Genomic DNA, 20,975 nt, shown 5'->3' with positions numbered 1-20,975 from the left:
CGGTTCCTCTTTTCTCCCCCTTTCTGGTAGCTCCATCTCCCTTGTTTACCCTTACCCCTATAGTCTGATCTCTGACTGTAATAGGGTCTACGAAAGGGCTGGAATTTTTTCCGTTTTTAGTCTGGAAACCCCTTCTTTTCATCAGAAGCCTTCTCCAGAATATCATCTAATATGGGGCCAATGACTCTGCCCCCTGAGAATGGAATGGAACATAATTTATTTTCGGAATGAACATCTCTCGACCAGCTCTTTAACCATATAGCCCTTAGGGCTGCATTTGATAATGATTGGCCTCTAGCTGTGAACCTAACTGATTCTGCAGTAGCATCTGCAAGAAATCCCGTTGCTAGTTTGAGTAAAGGGATAGCTTTTATAATAGACTCTCTAGAGGCTTTGGCTGACAACTGATCCTTTAAATCGTCAACCCATAGATGCATTGCTCTCGCCACAGATGTTGCCGCTATATTTGTGCGGATCACTGCAGCAGAGCTCTCCCAAGCTCTCTTTAGGAGACCATCTGCCTTCCTGTCCATAGGCTCCTTCAAGTTCGAGGAGTCTTGAAATGGTATGGCAGTTCTCTTAGACACCTTCGCTAGTGGGATGTCGATTTTCGGTATATCTTCCCAATCTTTGACCTCCTCACGGTCAAAGGGAAGACGTAGTCTAAAGTCTCTTGGAATGGATATCCTTTTCTCTGCCTCTTCCCACTCTTCTAAAATCATTGAGCGAATGTGGGCATTAACAGGGAAGACCATTGATGTTTGCGAACGCAGCCCCCCGAACATCTCATCCTGGACCGACTGAATGGTTGAAGGCTCCTCAACCTGAATAGTCTGTCTCACCGCACCCAGAAGCTCATCGATATCATTGGAAGAGAACAAGTAATTTTTCCCTTTTTGAGGAGGGTCTCTGCACAATTCCTCCTCGTCCATATCAGATTCGAAGGAGCTGTCTTCAGATGACAGATCCGACTCCCTCTGCCTCTTCCTGGACCTGGAAGGATCCTGGAAGTCAGACTGGACAGACTGGGGAACAGATAAGTTAGATATTGAAGCTTGCACTTCTTCTCTAACCATGGCTCTCATGCTTGTTATTAGGGAGGCATTTTCCTCTCCTACAATACGAGCAGTGCAGGACTCGCAGAGAGGCTTCTGCCACGAGACGTTAAGCTTTGTGGCACAGATAGGGCACCTCTTAGTCCTGCCAGTCTTCTTATCCCCTGATGAGGGACGCCCCTAGAATAAATAAAAAGATCGCTGATGGTATCTTTAATAGGGGCTGTAGGGAGCCCACCCCTAAGTGGGGACTCACATGTGCCTGGGTATCCTGCTTTCCAGAGACCTCCGCGCTGACTGCGGCTACAGGGTTTGGATCCTCCATACTAACTCTGCTGCCGCCGCTGCCTGATGCGCACTACCTAGCCCCCACATACCTTTATTCCGTTGCTATTTGTCCCGAAACTCCTACCGCGTAGGAGCGAAGAGGATGACCGCCCTCTGCTGCCGGCCGCGACCCGGAAGTGACGCGCGGGAGCGATAAACCGGAAGTTACTTGCCACCGAGCTCCACAGATCCCCGGCGTTCTCGGTCAGCGTCCTGAGATGCCATCGTTCATCCTGACACCGGAATCGCCTGAGAAGGGTGCGCCCTTGCAGGTGCGATCTGCAGGTACATCAGGGGTTTCATCCGGGGTCGAGAGCCCCCCCAAGGGGGAAGCGACCCTTTCCTACCAGGAGCAGCGCTGCACTCGTGCTGCTGAGGGACCCGGTTACTTGGGTGTCAGCTATACAGAGCTCATATAGTGGGAAGGAAGAGGCCGAGCCCCCCCGATCCACACTCTCTGCACGGGACAGACGAATCTCTCGTCGTTCCTATCCACCGTGGGACAGGAAAAACACTGAAGGGTGGAAGGGGGAGGGTCCTTTTAAACTCTCGTGGTTTCCTGTCCCACTGTGGATAAGAAGGACGTCCTCCATGGTGCTGTCAGGTGGTGACCTGGAAAGTGGAATAACACGCGATCAAAAAGACGGATATAAATAACCATGGTACCGCTGAAAACATCATCTTGTCCCGCAAAAAACGAGCCGCCATACAGCATCATCAGCAAAAAAATGAAAAAGTTATAGTCCTCAGAATAAAGTGATGCAAAAATAATTATTTTTTCTATAAAATAGTTTTTATCGTATAAAAGCGCCAAAACATAAAAAAAGGATATAAATGAGGTATCGCTGTAATCGTACTGACCCGAAGAATAAAACTGCTTCATCAATTTTACCAAACGCGGAACGGTATAAACGCCTCCCCCAAAAGAAATTCATGAATAGCTGGTTTTTGGTCATTCTGCCTCACAAAAATCAGAATAAAAAGCAATCAAAAAATGTCACGTGCCCGAAAATGTTACCAATAAAAACGTAAGCTCGTCCCGCAAAAAACAAGACCTCACATGACTCTGTGGATTAAAATATGGAAAAATTATAGCTCTCAAAATGTGGTAACGCAAAAAATATTTTTTGCAATAAAAAGCGTCTTTCAGTTTGTGACGGCTGCCAATCATAAAAATCCGCTAAAAAACCCGCTATAAAAGTAAATCAAACTCCCCTTCATCACCCCCTTAGTTAGGGAAAAAATTCAAAAAATGTATTTATTTCCATTTACCCATTAGGGCTAGGGCTAGGGTTAGGGTTGGGGCTAAAGTTAGGGTTAGGGTCTAGATTACATTTACGGTTAGGAATAGGGTTGGGATTAGGGTTAGGGGTGTGTTTGGATTAGGCTTTCAGTTATAATTGGGGGGTTTCCACTGTTTAGGCACATCAGGGGCTCTCCAAATGCGACATGGCGTCCGATCTCAATTCCAGCCAATTCTGCGTTGAAAAAGTAAAACAGTGCTCCTTCCCTTCCGAGCTCTCCCGTATGCCCAAACAGGGGTTTACCCCAACATATGGGGTATCAGCGTACTCAGGACAAATTGGACAACAACTTTTGGGGTCGGTCCAATTTCTCCTGTTATCCTTGGGAAAATACAAAACTGGGGGCTAAAAAATAATTTTTGTGGGAAAAAAAAAGATTTTTTATTTTCACGGCTCTGCATTATAAACTGTAGTGAAACACTTGGGGGTTCAAAGCTCTCACAACACATCTAGATGAGTTCCTTAGGGGGTCTACTGTCCAAAATGGTGTCACTTGTGGGGGGTTTCTACTGTTTAGGTACATTAGGGGCTCTGCAAACGCAATGTGACACCTGCAGACCATTCCATCTAAGTCTGCATTCCAAATGGCGCTCCTTCCCTTCCGAGCCCTCCCATGCACCCAAACAGTGGTTCCCCCCCCCCCCCCCCCCCACATATGGGGTATCAGCGCACTCAGGACAAATTGGACAACAAATTTTGGGGTCCAATTTCTCCTGTTACCCTCGGGAAAATACAAAACTGGGGGCTAAAATATAATTTTTGTGGGAAAAAATGTTTGTTTTATTTTTACGGCTCTGCATTATAAACTTCTGTAAAGCACTTGGTGGGTCAAAGTGCTCACCACACCTCTAGATAAGTTCCTTAGGGGGTCTACTTTCCAAAATGGTGTCACTTATGTGGGGTTTCAATGTTTAGGCACATCAGGGGCTCTCCAAACGCAACATGGTGTCTCATCTCAATTCCAGTCAATTTTGCATTGAAAAGTCAAATGGCGCTCCTTCGCTTCCGAGCTCTGTCATGCGCCCAAACAGTGGTTTACCCCCACATATGGGGTATCGGTGTACTCAGGACAAATTGTACAACAACTTTTGGGGTCCAATTTACCCTTGGTAAAATAAAACAAATTGGAGCTGAAGTAAATTTTTTGTGAAAAAAAGTTAAATGTTCATTTTTATTTAAACATTCCAAAAATTCCTGTGAAGCACCAGAAGAGTTAATAAACTTCTTGAATATGGTTTTGAGCACCTTGAGGGGTGCAGTTTTTAGAATGGTGCCACACTTCGGTATTTTCTATCATATAGACCCCTCAAAATTACTTCAAATGAGATGTGGTCCCTAAAAAAAATGGTGTTGTAAAAATGAGAAATTGCTGGTCAACTTTTAACCCTTATAACTCCCTAACAAAAAAAAATTTTGGTTCCAAAATTGTGCTGATGTAAAGTAGACATGTGGGAAATGTTACTTATTAAGTATTTTGTGTGACATATCTCTGTGATTTAATTGCATAAAAATTCAAAGTTGGAAAATTGCAAAATGTTCAAAATTTTCACCAAATTTCCGTTTTTTTCACAAATAAACCTAGGTAATATCAAAGAAATTTTACCACTATCATGAAGTACAATATGTCACAAGAAAACATTGTCAGAATCACTGGGATCCGTTGAAGCGTTCCAGAGTTATAACCTCATAAAGGGACAGTGGTCAGAATTGTAAAAATTGGCCCGGTCATTAACGTGCAAACGACCCTTGGGGGTAAAGGGGTTAAATCACCCCCCTTTCGCCCCATTCAAAATAAATCAATAAAAAAAATAAAAAATCAAACCTACAAATATTTGGTATTGCCGCGTTCAGAATCGCCCGATCTATCAATAAAAAAAAAAAGGGTTAACCTGATCGCTAAATGGCGTAGCGAGAAAGAAATTTGAAACGCCAGAATTACGTTTTTTTGGTCGCCGCAATATAGCATTAAAATGCAATAACGGGCGATCAAAATAACCTATCTGCACCAAAATGCTATCATTAAAAACGCCAGATCAGCACGCAAAAAATAAGCCCTCAACCAACCCCAGATCATGAAAAATGGAAACGCTACGGGTATCGGAAAATGGCGCTTTTTTTTTAATTTTTTTTCTAACAAAGTTTGGAATTTTTTTTCACCACTTAGATAACCTGGACATGTTTGGTGTCTATGAACTCGTAATGACCTGGAGAATCATAATGGCAGATCAGTTTTAGCATTTAGTGAACCTAGTAAAAAAGCCAATCAAAAAACAAGTGTGGGATTGCACTTTTTTTGCAATTTCACCGCACTTGGAACTTTTTTCCCGTTTTCTAGTACACGACATATTAAAACCAATGATGTCTTTCAAAAGTACTACTTGTTTCGCAAAAAGTAAGCCCTCACATGGCCACATTGATGGAAAAATAAAAAACTCCGCTTCCCAAGATGTGATAAGCCACAGTTAAATTATGTTTTTGGGTTGTTTTTTTGGAGGGTGTGGTGAAGGCAGGGATAAACAATTTTTCCACACAGGGCCCTGTAGGTTTGGAATTTTTTCCCGAAAAAATAAAGACCTCAATTTAAAAACTACATTTTGTGTTTACTTCAGTCATCTTTATCTAATATTTAAATTGGTTTGGAGATCTGAAAGATTTAAGTGTGACAAACATGAAAAAGAATAGGAAATGAGGAAGGGAGCAAACACTATTTCAAAATATTTATTATACGTACACACGCATGCACGGGTAATCTGTGTGTACTGTATATATAGTGCATAGACATGTCGATGTGCTCTCTTTAAAGACATGTGTGTGCATGTGTGTGTGGACTTTGTTTGAATACATACACGTCCTGTATGTATACATGTGTCCAGTGTATGTAGGCTTGTACTTTTTGCATACATGTGTTTGCATGTATACGATCTTTATATACATGTAAATGTGCACATTTACCAACAGCGCTTGGTTAAAGTCAGATGTTCCATCTTCACACCAGATATTTCTGACTTTTAGCAACGCTGTTGAGAAATGTTAACATTTACCAAGACTTCACAGGTAAAAGTCCAATTTTACTTTTCATTTTGAGCTTTTACCGACGGCCTCGGTGAATGTCCAGATTGACCGGTAAATCCTAGGTTTTACCGTCCTTCTGACTTTTACAGTAACATCTATATATATATATATATATATATATATATATATATATATATATACAGTATATATATATATATATATATATATATATATATATATACATATACAGGTCCTTCTCAAAAAATTAGCATATAGTGTTAAATTTCATTATTTACCATAATGTAATGATTACAATTAAACTTTCATATATTATAGATTCATTATCCACCAACTGAAATTTGTCAGGTCTTTTATTGTTTTAATACTGATGATTTTGGCATACAACTCCTGATAACCCAAAAAACCTGTCTCAATAAATTAGCATATCAAGAAAAGGTTCTCTAAACGACCTATTACCCTAATCTTCTGAATCAACTAATTAACTCTAAACACATGCAAAAGATACCTGAGGCTTTTATAAACTCCCTGCCTGGTTCATTACTCAAAACCCCCATCATGGGTAAGACTAGCGACCTGACAGATGTCAAGAAGGCCATCATTGACACCCTCAAGCAAGAGGGTAAGACCCAGAAAGAAATTTCTCAACAAATAGGCTGTTCCCAGAGTGCTGTATCAAGGCACCTCAATGGTAAGTCTGTTGGAAGGAAACAATGTGGCAGAAAACGCTGTACAACGAGAAGAGGAGACCAGACCCTGAGGAAGATTGTGGAGAAGGACCGATTCCAGACCTTGGGGAACCTGAGGAAGCAGTGGACTGAGTCTGGTGTGGAAACATCCAGAGCCACCGTGCACAGGCGTGTGCAGGAAATGGGCTACAGGTGCCGAAATGGGCTACAGAGAAGCAGCACTGGACTGTTGCTAAGTGGTCCCAAGTACTTTTTTCTGATGAAAGCAAATTTTGCATGTCATTCGGAAATCAAGGTGCCAGAGTCTGGAGGAAGACTGGGGAGAAGGAAATGCCAAAATGCCTGAAGTCCAGTGTCAAGTACCCACAGTCAGTGATGGTGTGGGGTGCCATGTCAGCTGCTGGTGTTGGTCCACTGTGTTTCATCAAGGGCAGGGTCAATGCAGCTAGCTATCAGGAGATTTTGGAGCACTTCATGCTTCCATCGGCTGAAATGCTTTATGGAGATGAAGATTTCATTTTTCAGCACGACCTGGCACCTGCTCACAGTGCCAAAACCACTGGTAAATGGTTTACTGACCATGGTATTACTGTGCTCAATTGGCCTGCCAACTCTCCTGACCTGAACCCCATAGAGAATCTGTGGGATATTGTGAAGAGAAAGTTGAGAGACGCAAGACCCAACACACTGGATGAGCTTAAGGCCGCTATTGAAGCATCCTGGGCCTCCATAACATCTCAGCAGTGTCACAGGCTGATTGCCTCCATGCCACGCCGCATTGAAGCAGTCATTTCTGCCAAAGGATTCCTGACCAAGTATTGAGTGCATAACTGAACATTATTATTTGATGGTTTTTTTGTTTGTTATTAAAAAACACTTTTATTTGATTGGATGGGTGAAATATGCTAATTTATTGAGACAGGTTTTTTGGGTTATCAGGAGTTGTATGCCAAAATCATCAGTATTAAAACAATAAAAGACGTGACAAATTTCAGTTGGTGGATAATGAATCTATAATATATGAAAGTTTAATTGTAATCATTACATTATGGTAAATAATGAAATTTAACACTATATGCTAATTTTTTGAGAAGGACCTGTATGTGTGTGTGCACATGTACACACACACGTACGTGTGTGTTTGTGCTCTGTACATACAAGTGCAAAAATGAGGATTTTCTCTGTCTACAGTGGGTCTGGAAAGTATTCAGACCCCTTTAAATTTTTCACTCTGTTTCATTGCAGCCATTTTGGAAATTCCAAAAAGTTCTTTTATCATTCATGTACACTCTGCATCTCATGTTGACTGAAATCAATTAGAAATGTAGAAATTTTTACAAATATAATAAAAAAGAAAAACCTAAACATCACATGGTCATACAGTAATTATTCAGACCCGTTGCTCAGTAATGAGTAGAAGCACCCTTTTGAGCTAGTACAGCCATGAGTCTTCTTGGGAATGATGCAACAAGTTTTTCACACCTGGATTTGGGGATCCTCTGCCATTCTTCCTTGCAGATCCTCCCCAGTTCCATCAGGTTGGATGGTGAACATTGGTGGACAGCCATTTTCAGGTCTCTCAAGAGATGTTCAATTGGGTTTAGGTCAGGGCTCCGGCTGGGCCAGTCAAGAATAGTCACGGGGTTGTTCTGCAGACACTCCTTTATTATTTTAGCTGCGTGCTTAACGTCATTGTCTTGTTGGAAGGTGAACCTTCGGCCAAGTCTGAGGTCCAGAGCACTGTGGAAGAGCTTTTCATCCAGGATATCTCTGTACTTAGCCACATTCATGTTTCCTTCAATGGCAACCAGTCTTCTTGTTCCTGCAGCTGAAAAACACCCCCATAGCATGATGCTGCCACCACCATGTTTCACTGTTGGGATTGTATTGGACAGGTGATGAGCAGTGCCTGGTTTTCTCCATACGCACCGCTTAGAATCATCACCAAAAAGGTCTATCTTCATCACATCAGATTAGAGAATCTTATGTCTCATAGTCTGAGTCTTTTGTGTGTTTTTTTTATCAAACTCTATGATGGCTTTCATATGTCTTGCACTGAAGAGAGGCTTTCGTTAGGCCACTCTGCCATAAAGGCCCAACTGGTGGAGGGCTGCAGAGATAGTTGACTTTGTAGAACTTTCTCCCATCTCCCTACTGCATCTCTGGAGCTCAGCCACAGGAATCTTGGGGTTCTTCTTTACCTCTCACCCCAAGGCTTTTCTCCCATGATTGCTCACTTTGGCTGGACGGCCAGGTCTAGGAAGACTTCTGATGGTACCAAACTTCTTCCATTTAAGGATTATGGAGGCCACAATGCTCTTAGGAACCTTGAGTACTGCAGAAATTCTTTTGTAACCTTGGCCAGATCTATGCCTTTCCACAATTCCATCTCTGAGCTCCTTGGCAAGTTCCTTTGACCTAATGATTCTCATTTGGTTTGACATGCACTGTGAGCTGTGAGGTCTTATATAGACAGGTGTGTGCCTTTCCAAATCAAGTCTTATCAGTTTAATTAAACACAGCTGGCCTCCAATGAAGGAGTAGAAGCATCTCAAGGAGGATCACAAGGAAATGAACATCATGTGACTTAAATAGGAGTGTCTGAGTAAAGGGTCTGAATACTTATGACTGTGATATTTTGGTTTTTCTTTTTTTAACAAATTTGCAAAAATGTCTTCATTTCTGTTTTTTTCAGTCAAGATGGGGTGCAGAGTGTACATTAATGAAAAAACAAATGAACTTTTTTGAATTTACCAAATGGCTGCAATGAAACAAAGAGTGAAAAATTTAAAGGGGTCTGAATACTTTCTGTACCCACTGTACATGCATATGTTTGTATGCACGCATGCAGAATGAAAGTCGCTGCGACTGACGATCAGAAAGTGTTGAAAGGAATCCAGCTCACATGGTATAAAATCTTCAGCTTTGTTTGTGACCAAAATATCATGAAAACATTACTCATGATGAACTGGATTCCCCCTATTACATGTTTGTAACATACAGTGTGTCAAATTTAGTGTGTGTGTTTTATCCATATTTATAGAAGACCAACAGCGTAAAAGAGCATTCAGAGGTGTAAATATGTCAGCAATTACCCAATAAATATAGTAAAATGCTGCTAATCGTCCGGTGATTGGATTGTTTATGGAAAAAAAAAAAAAATCACTGTTCTCGACAGCACATTGCCCATTGAAAACAGGAGATGTGCTGCTGACTGCACCATACTGTTTGGGGACAGAATGATCTACTCTTTATCAGCATGAAGAGGCTAATTAACAAGTGCCGAACATCATCAATGTAGTTGACTGTGGTCCAATACTTCATGGAAAACAGCTATTGAAAGGGCAACCTGAAAGTTTCTGTGTTATGGGGCAATATGTTAACATTTGGTGTCCCCTTTATAACTTTTGCACAGGGCCCCAGTAAAACAAACCTTGAAGGTTGCTGTACAGCTAGAACAGCAGTTGGCCTCAAACTATTCCTCTGCACTTTTGGCTTGGCTGAGAACCTATATTTTTTCAGTAGGAAGAAGGTAAGTAATGCTGGCCATACACAAGACAGTTTTTGGCTAAACCAGATTGTTCCAATCACATCATAACTATATATTATTTTCCATTTGCATGTTATTTTTATTTTATAAGAGTAATATAAGAGTAATGGATTCAGTTGTTGCTATACCCTCTTGGTGTCACGGGTGTGTTAGAGGCTGCAGACAGTCACACTGCATCTGGCTGCAGAAGGTCTCAGTGGTTGGCCTTGCAGAATAGTGGCCATCTCTCCCGGCCTTAATGGTATCACCTGGATCTGGGTGTTTATAACTCTGAACTTCCTGTTGGGAGTTGAGGGTGTTATTTTCTATTTGCACTTCCCTGTTGAGGCTTGGGGCTGCAGCAGTTGGCTAGCGTCCTCTTTGGAGTTTGAAGGACGACGGTGTTTCTTTCTACACAGCTAAGTTTCCCCTTTTGTCTATCCTAGCTGTCTTTAGTGTTAATGGGGATCAGCCAGTGTTCACCCATCTTCCCTATGCAGGGCTTACCGCTAAGGTCTGAGAGGGACTAGGTATCCTGCTCGGAGATAGGTGTGGAATCCATTTAGGGTCATATATGCAGACAGGGAAAAGTTAGATCTGCCTAGGGACCTCCACTCCATGCTTTCATAGTGTTGCACCTTTGTGTTGCACTTAGTCAGTTCTAAACTGTGTGTGACATTAACACCCGCCGTTCATGTGTGCAAAAGAAAAAAAAAAATTGACGGAGTTTTTTTTGTGTTTTTTTTTTCTTTTGCTGGGTTCATGGATCCTGTTTCTGTGCTGGCAGAGCAGCTGCAGAGGTGGTCACTGGAGGTGACTGACCATCGTTCTGAGGTTCAGCAGCAACGGCTGCATGCTCCTATTGTGGGGGACACTGCAGGTAGTCCAGCTCGAACCCAAAATTGCCTTCCCAGACAGGTTTTCTGGTGTAGGGACAAGTTTTTTGTGTTTAAAGAGGCATGTAAATTGTACTTAAAACTACGTCCTTACTCCCCTGGAGATGAGGAGCAACGAGTAGGAATTGTTATTTCACTGTTGCAGTGGTAACCGCAGTCCTGGGCTTTTTCTCTACCATAGGATTCTATGTGTCTCCAGTCTGTGGAGGAGTTTTTCAGGGCTCATGCCCTCATCTATGACGACCCTGACCGTGTATCCTTGGCTGAATCCAGGCTGTGTTGCATTCAGCAAGGATAGTTGTTCAGTTGAGCAATGATCCGGCTCTCAGAAGCCAATTCATCCTGGATCTCACTGAAAGGTGGAAGGATGCTTTAGCAGTGTAGGAAACCCCAGAGTCTTTGGAAGCCGCTATGTCTTTGGCTATTCGTGTGGATAGATGCCTCCGGGATAGGTGGGTAAGAACACCTTCTCTGCAGCCTCTTTTTCAGTGTATTGCCCTTTTTTCAGGGGAACAGTCTAGCGGTAAACCTGTACTGGGGAGGGTGGAGTGGCCCATGCAGTTAGGGGATGTCTCTACATCGAACATTTCACAGGAGGTTGCGCAAAAAAAAAAAAAGGTGTGTTTTTTGTGAGAAAAAAGGGACATTTTATCGGAGTCTGTCCTTTGATGCCTAAACAAAGGGACAGGAAAGATATCTATCTTGGTACTGTGTTGGCCAGTAGATAGAAAAATATTTAGAATTGAGAGACCTCAGTGGTTGACAACCAAGAAGAGGTCACACTGGACACCTCCACCTGGACGGTTCCCTCATTTGAATTAATATATAGACTCCTTCAGACATTTGATAAAATCCACCATCATAGATACTAACAGGAGACAAGCATCCAACATCAGTGCCCAGGAGAGAAAGGCCATAGAGTCTTTGAAAACCAACAAAGAAATCAACATTAAACCTGCTGACAAGGGAAGTGCAATAGTCATGATGAACACATCAGACTATATGAAAGAAGCAAACAGACAACTTATGGACCCACGCTACTACAAAAAATTGGAGTCAGATCATACACAGGACTATTACAAGGAACTAAACAAGTTAGTATCTTGTCTGCCCAACGAATCCATAAGAGCCGATGACCTGATACAAGAAAGTCCAAGAACAGGGACATTCTACATGCTTCCCAAAATCCACAAATCTGGAAATCCAGGAAGACCAATTATCTCATGTATGAGGCACCCTTATTGACCAGGTATCTGGATGGGTAGAGGGTGTTCTTAAACCACTGGTAAAGGATACACCCAGCTTCATTCGGGACACAACTGACCTATTGAATAAACTAGCAGCAATAGGTCCTCTACCAAAAGGAACCATCCTGGCCACCATGGATGTGGAATCTTTGTACTCCAATATCCCACACCAGGATGGATTAAATGCCTGCAAATTCTTCATGGAAAACACAGGGAGTGATGCGGATTCTGTGGTGAAACTTATAAAATTCATCCTCACCCACAATTACTTTGAATTTGACAACAAGATCTATCTACAGGAGACTGGCACAGCAATGGGAAGTAAAATGGCTCCACAGTATGCAAATATTTTCATGGCCAAGCTTGAAAACGACTTTTTGTCCTTATGTCCCATCAGGCCTCTGGCCTACTACAGCTACATTGATGATATTTTAATCATCTGGACGGAGTCTGAGCAACAGCTAAAGATGTTCCATAAACAGCTTAATCAATTTCATCCCACCATCAACTTGACGCTCACCTACTCCTGTACTGAAATTAACTTTTTGGACACCATCATTAAGCTGGAGAACAATGAAATAGAGACATCCCTGTATCAAAAGCCAATTGAACGCCCAACATACCTTAAATGGGACAGTTTCCATCCAAAACACATAAAAAAACCTCTATTGTCTACAGCCAAGCCATCAGATACAATCATATATGTTCCAACCCCATGGATAGAGAAGAACACCTTGGTCACCTCAGAAAGACCTTTTTGAATCAGGGCTACCATCCAAGAACAATTGAAAACCAGATTACAAGAGCCACCAGAATATCAATGAATCACCTGCTACATTACAAAGCTAAAGAAGAAAATAACCGGGTGCCTCTAGTAGTCACCTACAATCCAAATCTGGAGGTGCTAAGGGGAGCTGCACGGAAATTACAACCTTTACTACAAAAAGATGCCCGCTTACAATCCATTTTTCCAGACCCCAAACTACTGTGTTTTAGGTAGCCCTCAAATCTTAGAAGCATCATTGTCAGAAGCTCCCTGTCCTCTCCAACAGCTGCAGGAACCCTTCCTTGCAACCTGAAAAAATGTAAAATCTGTCCATTTATAATGACCATGGACAAGATAAAGATCCCCAATTCACATCAGTACTACAAGATACCAGGTACTTTCAGCTGCGTCACTTCTAATGTGGTGTACCTAATTAATTGTACTAAATGTCCAACTGGGGGTCTGTATGTAGGGGAGACAGGGCAGAAACTGAGAACAAGGATAAATTCTCACAGCCACACAATAAGAGAAAAAAGAATGGATCTACCTGTGGCCAAACATTTTTGTATGCTTGATCATAGCACCAAGGACCTGAAATTACTTGTATTGAAAGGTAAATTCAAATCTCAGAGAGACAGAAGAATTTGGGAGTATACATTTATGACAACCTTTGACACAGTGCAAGAATGAATATGTCACATGGATTTGTCTTTTTACATCAATTAAGGAATTTGCACTTCAGACCATGTGGGGTCATCATAAGAGAACCAGACCTCAATCAGAGGACAACAAAATATTCACTCCTAATCTAGGAACTGTTCCAATACTTATGGACACAACTGTTTATCACTTATCACTCTCCCATAATGACAGTTCTGTGCTGTGTTGTGTATAAATATGTGATTCTTCAGATGTTGTATTATCTATGCCTGATGAGGAGGACTGAGTAGTCTCGAAAGCTTGCACTTTGTTACCATCTTTTCAGTTAGCCATTAAAAGGTATCAACCACTGAAGGACTCTCAATTCTAAATATTTTTCTAAACAAAGGGAGACAGGTACAAACGTATAGCTGATAGAAAACATGTACCAGGATCAGACCTGAATGTGAATGACTGTGTGGTTATCGACCAGGAATATGAGGTTGAGGGTTCCTTCCTGGAAGTTGGGACCTAGATTTATTGGTCCCTATAAAATAACCGTTGTCATTAATCCAGCAGCGTTTCATCTTTAGCTACCTCAGGTTCTTAAAATCCACAAAGTGGATTTTCTGAGGGTAGGGACAAGTTTTTTCTGTTGAAAGAAGCATGCAAATTGTACTTTAAACTTGGCAGTGGCTTATCTCCCACAGGAACATAGTATAGGTTGTTAAAATTTCAACAAGCCAAAGGTGTCATTGCACAGATATGGGCCCTTCATGGAAGAGTTGTAAAACTCCAGTCACATAATTGCTAAATCTTATTAGGTTCTGCAGACTCAACCAACATCTAGCTAATGTGTATAAGCACCTATAGCGGTTTTGAATAATTATTATTAGAGTTTTCTGGTCATTTTAGTTTAAATAATAAAAAAATAAATTAAAATTGTTCTTACTTACCCCAGTGACAAAAATCTGATGAAATTACAAAGAGATTAGCAGGATCTGCTAAATATTTGCTAAATAGTTTCCCAAATTCTTGTTCTTTTGATTCACTAAGGGCTCCAACCAACACAGGAACAATGGTAAACTCATCTTTATGGCTAAAGGGGAAATAAAGAAGAATTGGAAGTGAAAACAAAATTAACATTTGACATATATAGACTATAAGAAAGGACTAAAAGGTGTTAAAAAAAAAAAAAGAATATACACTGCTCCAAAAAATAAAGGGACCACTAAAATCCCACATCCTAGATATCACTGAATGAAATATTCCAGTAGTAAATCTTTATTCATTACATAGTGGAATGTGTTGAGAACAATAAACCCTAAAAATGATCAACGTAAATCACAACTAATATCCCACAGAGGTCTGGAGTTGGAATGATGCTCAAAATCAAAGTGGAAAATGAAGTTACAGGCTGATCCAACTTCAGTGGAAATGCCTCAAGACAAGGAAATGATGCTCAGTAGTGTGTGTGGCCTCCACCTGATGGGGTGGCATGGGATCTTCTCCCAGACCTGAACTAAAGCATCCGCCAACTCCTGGACAGTCTGTGGTGCAATGTGACGTTAGTGGATGGTGCGAGACATGATGTCCCAGATGTGTTCAATCGGATTCAGGTCGGGAACGGGCGGGCCAGTCCATAGCTTTAATGGCTTCATCTTGCAGGAACTGCTGACACACTCTAGCCACATGAGATCTGGCATTGTCCTGCAGTAGGAAGAACCCAGGGCCAACCGCACTAGCATATGGTCTCACAAGGGGTCTGAGGATCTCATCTCGGTACCTAATGGCAGTCAGGCTACCTCTGGCGAGCACATGGAGGGCTGTGCGGCCCTTCAAAGAAATGCCACCTCACGCCATTACTGACCCACTGCCAAACTGGTCATGCTGAAGGTTGTTGCAGGCAGCAGACTGCTTTCCACAGCATCTCCAGACTCTGTCACATGTGCTCAGTGTGAACCTTTCATCTGTGAAGAGCACAGGGCACCAGTGGTGAATTTGCCAATCCAAGTGTTCTGTGGCAAATGCCAAGCATCCTGCACTGTGTTGGGCTGTGAGCACAACTCCCATCTGTGGACGTCGGGCACTCAAACCATCCTCATGGAGTCGGTTTCTAACCGTTTGTGCAGATACATGCACATTTTTGGCCTGTGGAAGGTCATTTTGCAGTGCTCTGGCAGTGGTCCTCCTGTTCCTCCTTGCACAAAGGCTGAGGTAGCAGGCCTGCTGCCGAGTTGTTGCCCTCCTACGGCCCCCTCCACGTCTCCTGGTAGCGCCTCCAGTCTCTTGACACTACGCTGACAGACACAGCAAACCTTCTTGCCACAGCTCACATTGATGTGCCATCCTGGATGAGCTGCACTACCTGAGCCGCTTGTGTGGGTTGTAGAGTCCATCTCATGCTACCACCAGTGTGAAAGCACAACCAACATTCAAAAGTGACCAAAGCATCAGCCAAAAAGCATTGGTACTGAGATGTGGTCTGTGGTCCCCACCTGCACAACCACTCCTTTATTGAGTGTGTCTTGATAATCTACTATATAATTGTCTAAGGGTCACTTTCGTCTGTCTGTGTTACGGATATTCAAAGGTTCCTCGCATCATGTTCTCATACACTTTATGCAGTATTAGCCCTCTGTGTCTGTACTGCTACATACTTAGGCAGGTAACTGGTTCATGCAGCTTTACATGAACACCTGAGCCTTACACTATAGCTGGTCCGAATAACTAAAGCAATTGTTACCATCCACCTCTCGTGTCTCCCCTTTTCCCCATAGTTTGTAAGCTTGCGAGCAGGGCCCTCACTCCTCCTGGTATCTGTTTTGAACTGTATTTCTGTTATGCTGTAATGTCTATTGTCTGTACAAGTCCCCTCTATAATTTGTAAAGCGCTGCGGAATATGTTGGCGCTATATAAATAAAAATTATTATTATTATTATTATTCATTGGTCGCGGCCTCTGTCTGTCATGGAAATCCAAGTCGCTGAGTGGTCGTGGCCAAACACCCACGACCATTGCCACGACCAATCAGCGACGGCCATAGTGTGGCAGCGAAATGGCCGCTGCTTTACTGCCCTGCAGTCAGCGCTGAGCGCTCACACAGGGTTAATGCCAGTGTTAATGGACCGCGGTGTACGCACTCCGTTAACGCAGCTATTAACCCTGTGTGACCAACTTTTTACTATTGATGCTGCGTATGCAGCATCAATAGCAAAAAGATCTAATGTTACAAATAACAATAATAAAAAAAAGGTTATTCTCACCCTCCGCGTCGCGCGCTGTCCTCGGCAGTGCAAACGGCAGGTTCCGGTGCCAAGGACGCTATGCGAGAAGGACCTGCCATGATGTTACGATCTTGTGACCACGACGTCATCATAGGTCCTGCGCTCATACCGACCCTGGGACCGAAAGCTGCCGCGTGCACCGCACACAGGCGCCAGGACTTCAAGGGGCCTTCGGAAGGTGAGTATATGTTTATTTTTTATTTTAAGTCTTTTTTAACAACGCATATAGTGCCCACATTGCTATATACTATGTGGGCTGTGTTACATACTGCGTGGGCTCTGTTATAAACTACATCTCTGCTATATACTATGTAGCTGGGCAATATACAACATGACTGTGCAATATACAATGTGGCTGTGCAATATACTACGTGCTTTGTGTTATATACTATGTAGCTGTGCAATATATTATGTGGCTGTGTCGGTTCTGTTATATACTACGTCGACTGTGCAATATACTATGTGGCTCTGTTATATACTACGTGGCTGTGCAATATACTACATAGCTATGCAATATACTACGTGCCTCTACAATATACTACATGGCTATGTTATATACTACGTGGCTCTGCTATATACTACGTGGCTGTGCAATACACTACGTAGCTGTGCAATACATTACGTGACTGTGTTATATACTACGTAGCTGTGTTATATACTACGTAGCTCTGCTATATACTACGTACGCTGTGTTACATACTACGTAGCTCTGTTAAATACTACGTAGCTATATTCGATACTACGTCGGTTGTGTTATATACTACGTCACTGTGCAATATAGTACGTAGCCTGTGCTGTATACTACCTACATATTCTAGAATACACGATACGTTAGAATCGGGCTGATACGCAGCATCAATAGTAAAAAGTTGGTAACACAGGGTTAATAGCTGCGTTAACGGAGTGCGTTACACCGCGGTCCGTTAACACTGGCATTAACCCTGTGTGAGCGCTCAGCGCTGACTGCAGGGCAGTAAAGCAGCGGCCATTTCGCTGCTAGACTATGGCCGTCGCTGATTGGTTGTGGCAATGGTCGTGGGCGTTTTGCCACGACCAATCAGCGACTTGGATTTCCATGACAGACAGAGGCCGCGACCAATGAATATCCGTGTCAGACAGATGGAAGTGACCCATAGACAATTATATAGTAGATGATTTGCCTAAATAGTGGAAACCCTCCATAAGTGACCCCATTTTGGAAACTAGACCCCTCAAGAAATGTATCTAAATGTGTGGCGAGCACCTTGAAACCCCCAGGTGCTTCACAGACATTTATAAAGTTGAGATATGCAAATAAATCTAATTTTCTCAAAAAGTGTTCTTTTAGCCAAATTTTTTTTTATTTCCACAAGGGTAACAGCAAAAATTGCACCATACAATTTGTTGTGCGATTTCTTTTGAGTACACAGATACCCCATAGGTGGTCGAAAACTACTTTTGAGGCACAGTGAAAATCTCAGAAGGAAAGAAACTCCATATTGGAGTTCATAATTTGCTGGAATGATTTGAGGGTAACATGTCACATTGACAGAGCCCCTGAGGTGCCAGAACAACAGAACCCCCCCCCCCCCCCCCATAAGTCATGCCATTTTACAAACTATACCTCTCAATTAATTCATCTAGGAGTGCAGAGAGCATGTTGACACCACATGTGCCTCACAGAAATTTACACCATGGTGGTGAAGAAAGAATAATTAAATTTTTACGGCTAAAAGTTCTTTTAGCGCCAAATGTTTAATTTTTAAAAGGGATAATAGGAAAAAATAGACATCTCAGTTTGTTATGCAATTTCTCCCGAGTACGCCAATATCCTGCATGTAATTGGGAACTACGTTTGAGACACACTGCAAAACTCAGAAGGAAAGGGCTGCCATAATATATTGCAGATTTTACTGTAAAGGGTTTGCGGGTGCCATGACCCAGTGGGATAGCCCCTGAGGTGCCAGAAAAGCAGAAGCCCCCATAAGTGACCCGATTTTACAAACTTCACCTCTCAATGATTTTATCTAGGGGTCCAGTGATCATATTGACATGACAGAATTTTATTCCATTCGGCAGTGGAGAAAAAATTATTACATTTTTACCACAAAAATGTTGTTTTAGCCCCACCGCTTAGGTTATGGTAATTAATTCAAAAATTTAATAGATCGGACTTTTATCAAATGCGGCAATATCAATTGTTTATTTTTTTGAACTTTTATATTAGTAAAAACTTTTTTCTTTAAATTATGTTTTAGACCGATTGGGGGACTAGAACTTGTGGTCGTTTGATCGCTTATTACTGTAGTATTACAGTATAGAGAAAAATCTCAGTCTCCTGTAGAGTTCAGCCTGCAGCTGAGCTTCACAGGAAGATCGAGATAACAGCGACAGGAGGTCTTCATAATAACTCATAGGTAATATTAACCCATCGGTCCCCTGTGATCACACTATGTGGAACCAAATGTAAACTGTGTGTGCATTCCATTTAAATGCCACTGAAAACTGCCAATTCTGGTGCTTTGCCTGGCTCTTCCCACTTGCCCTGTAGCGGTGGAAAGTGGGGTTCATATTTGTGGGGTAAACTGATAAGTTCAAACAGGCGCCATTACTACAGGTAATGAGTGGAGGACAGAGGAGCCTCTTATAGAAGATACAGGTCTGTGAGAGACAGAAATCTTGCATGTTTTTAGGTGACCATATACTTATTTTCCACCATAATTTGAAAAATAAAACTTGCCAAATCAGACAAGGTGATTTTCTGGATTTGTTCTCTCAATTTTGACTCTCATAGTTGTGGGCTACCTATGATGGCAATTACAGGCCTCTCTCATCTATTTAAGTGGGAGAAGTTGCACAATTGGTGGCTGACTAAATATTTTTTTTCCTCACTGTCCATACTAGAATACCATAGTACATGAGTGGGCAATTATTTTTCCCGAAAGACAATATGAGAGACTGACTTTGTGGAGGGTTGAACCAATAGCCTGAAATTTAGAACAAGATAGAAGAGAAAATCCAGCTTCCAAAAATATCCAATTTATTAAAGTTAAAATCCAAGGTCCAAAAACATGGTTCACAGGAGAGGAGATAGCAGCATGCTACGCGTTTCGAACACTAGGTTCTTTTTCAAAGCTGCCTACTATGCACCAGAATGAGGTTTAAATAGCAGTTTTTTCTCCAATGTAAAGGAGTTTCTATGGGAGGCAAACATTCACCATCCGTTGCTAATTTGGTAATGTCATATTGGGAGGAATTATTTCTTTATTCGGATCGTAATCCATTTTTGATGGACATATTCTGGTATGGTAGATATATCGATGATTTGCTCCTCATATGGAGTGGCGATGAATCTACCATACCGGAGTTCCTCAGTTATCTCAATTCTAATGAATTTAATCTTTGTTTTACATGCAGCCATAATTCACACATGATTTCCTTTTTGGACTTGATGCTGCATAGTACTGTTGGCTCTGGTATTGCCACTTCCACATTTCATAAACCTTTATCTGGTAATAGTATTTTACATGCGTCCAGCAGTCATCCTGGACATACAATAAAGTCTATACCAGTGGGTGAGCTGACTAGAATAACCAGAAATTGTAGTGATGCTAGCATTTTAAAGCAAGAGACTGATTTGTGTTGTAAAAAATTAGAAAAAAAGAGGCTACTCTAATTGGTCTCTGGATAGAGCCAAAAATATAGTACAACATAAAAAACGCAGTGACATGCTGTTATCTAAAAATAAGAGTAAATTGCATCAAAACCAAAAAAATTTCTGCTCCATTAAATACAGTCCTCAATACAATAACATCAAATCTCTTATTTTGAAAAACATTCCTATTCTTTATGAGGATGAGATTCTCTCCAAAATTCTGTCTTCAGGCTGTCAGGTGATTGCAAAAAAGGCTACCACTTTGTCTGATATTCTTTCACCCAGCCTATTTAAATCTAGCAAGGTCTCCCACACATGGTTACATCATAAAGGCTTTTATCATTGTGGTGCTTCTAAATGTCGCACATGTGCGCATTCCATTGTTATGCATTCCTTTACTGATAGTAGTAACAGACATGAACACAAAATTCAGCAATTTATTAACTGCAATAGTAAGAATGTAGTTTATATGATAACATGCATTAAATGTAATTTAAGTTATATAGGTTGCACTACTCGCATGTTAAAGACGCGTATTTCTGAACATATCACTGACATTGTTGTTTCTACT

At 41.8% G+C, this 20,975-nt stretch overlaps 1 protein-coding gene across 1 annotated transcript in view; it reads right to left on the bottom strand.

Annotated features, from left to right (window-relative positions):
* MEMO1 (mediator of cell motility 1) overlaps positions 1 to 20,975 on the bottom strand; it is a 250,880-nt gene that overhangs the window by 82,830 nt on the left and 147,075 nt on the right. Inside the window, exon 6 of the mRNA XM_069769298.1 lies at positions 14,439 to 14,581. Coding sequence (XP_069625399.1) covers positions 14,439 to 14,581 — 143 coding nt within the window. The remainder of the gene's footprint in view (positions 1 to 14,438; positions 14,582 to 20,975) is intronic.

The sequence above is a fragment of the Ranitomeya imitator genome, chromosome 5, assembly GCF_032444005.1.
Source record: "Ranitomeya imitator isolate aRanImi1 chromosome 5, aRanImi1.pri, whole genome shotgun sequence".
NCBI classification, from domain to species: domain Eukaryota; kingdom Metazoa; phylum Chordata; class Amphibia; order Anura; family Dendrobatidae; genus Ranitomeya; species Ranitomeya imitator.
This window is presented reverse-complemented; position numbering and strand designations above follow the sequence as displayed.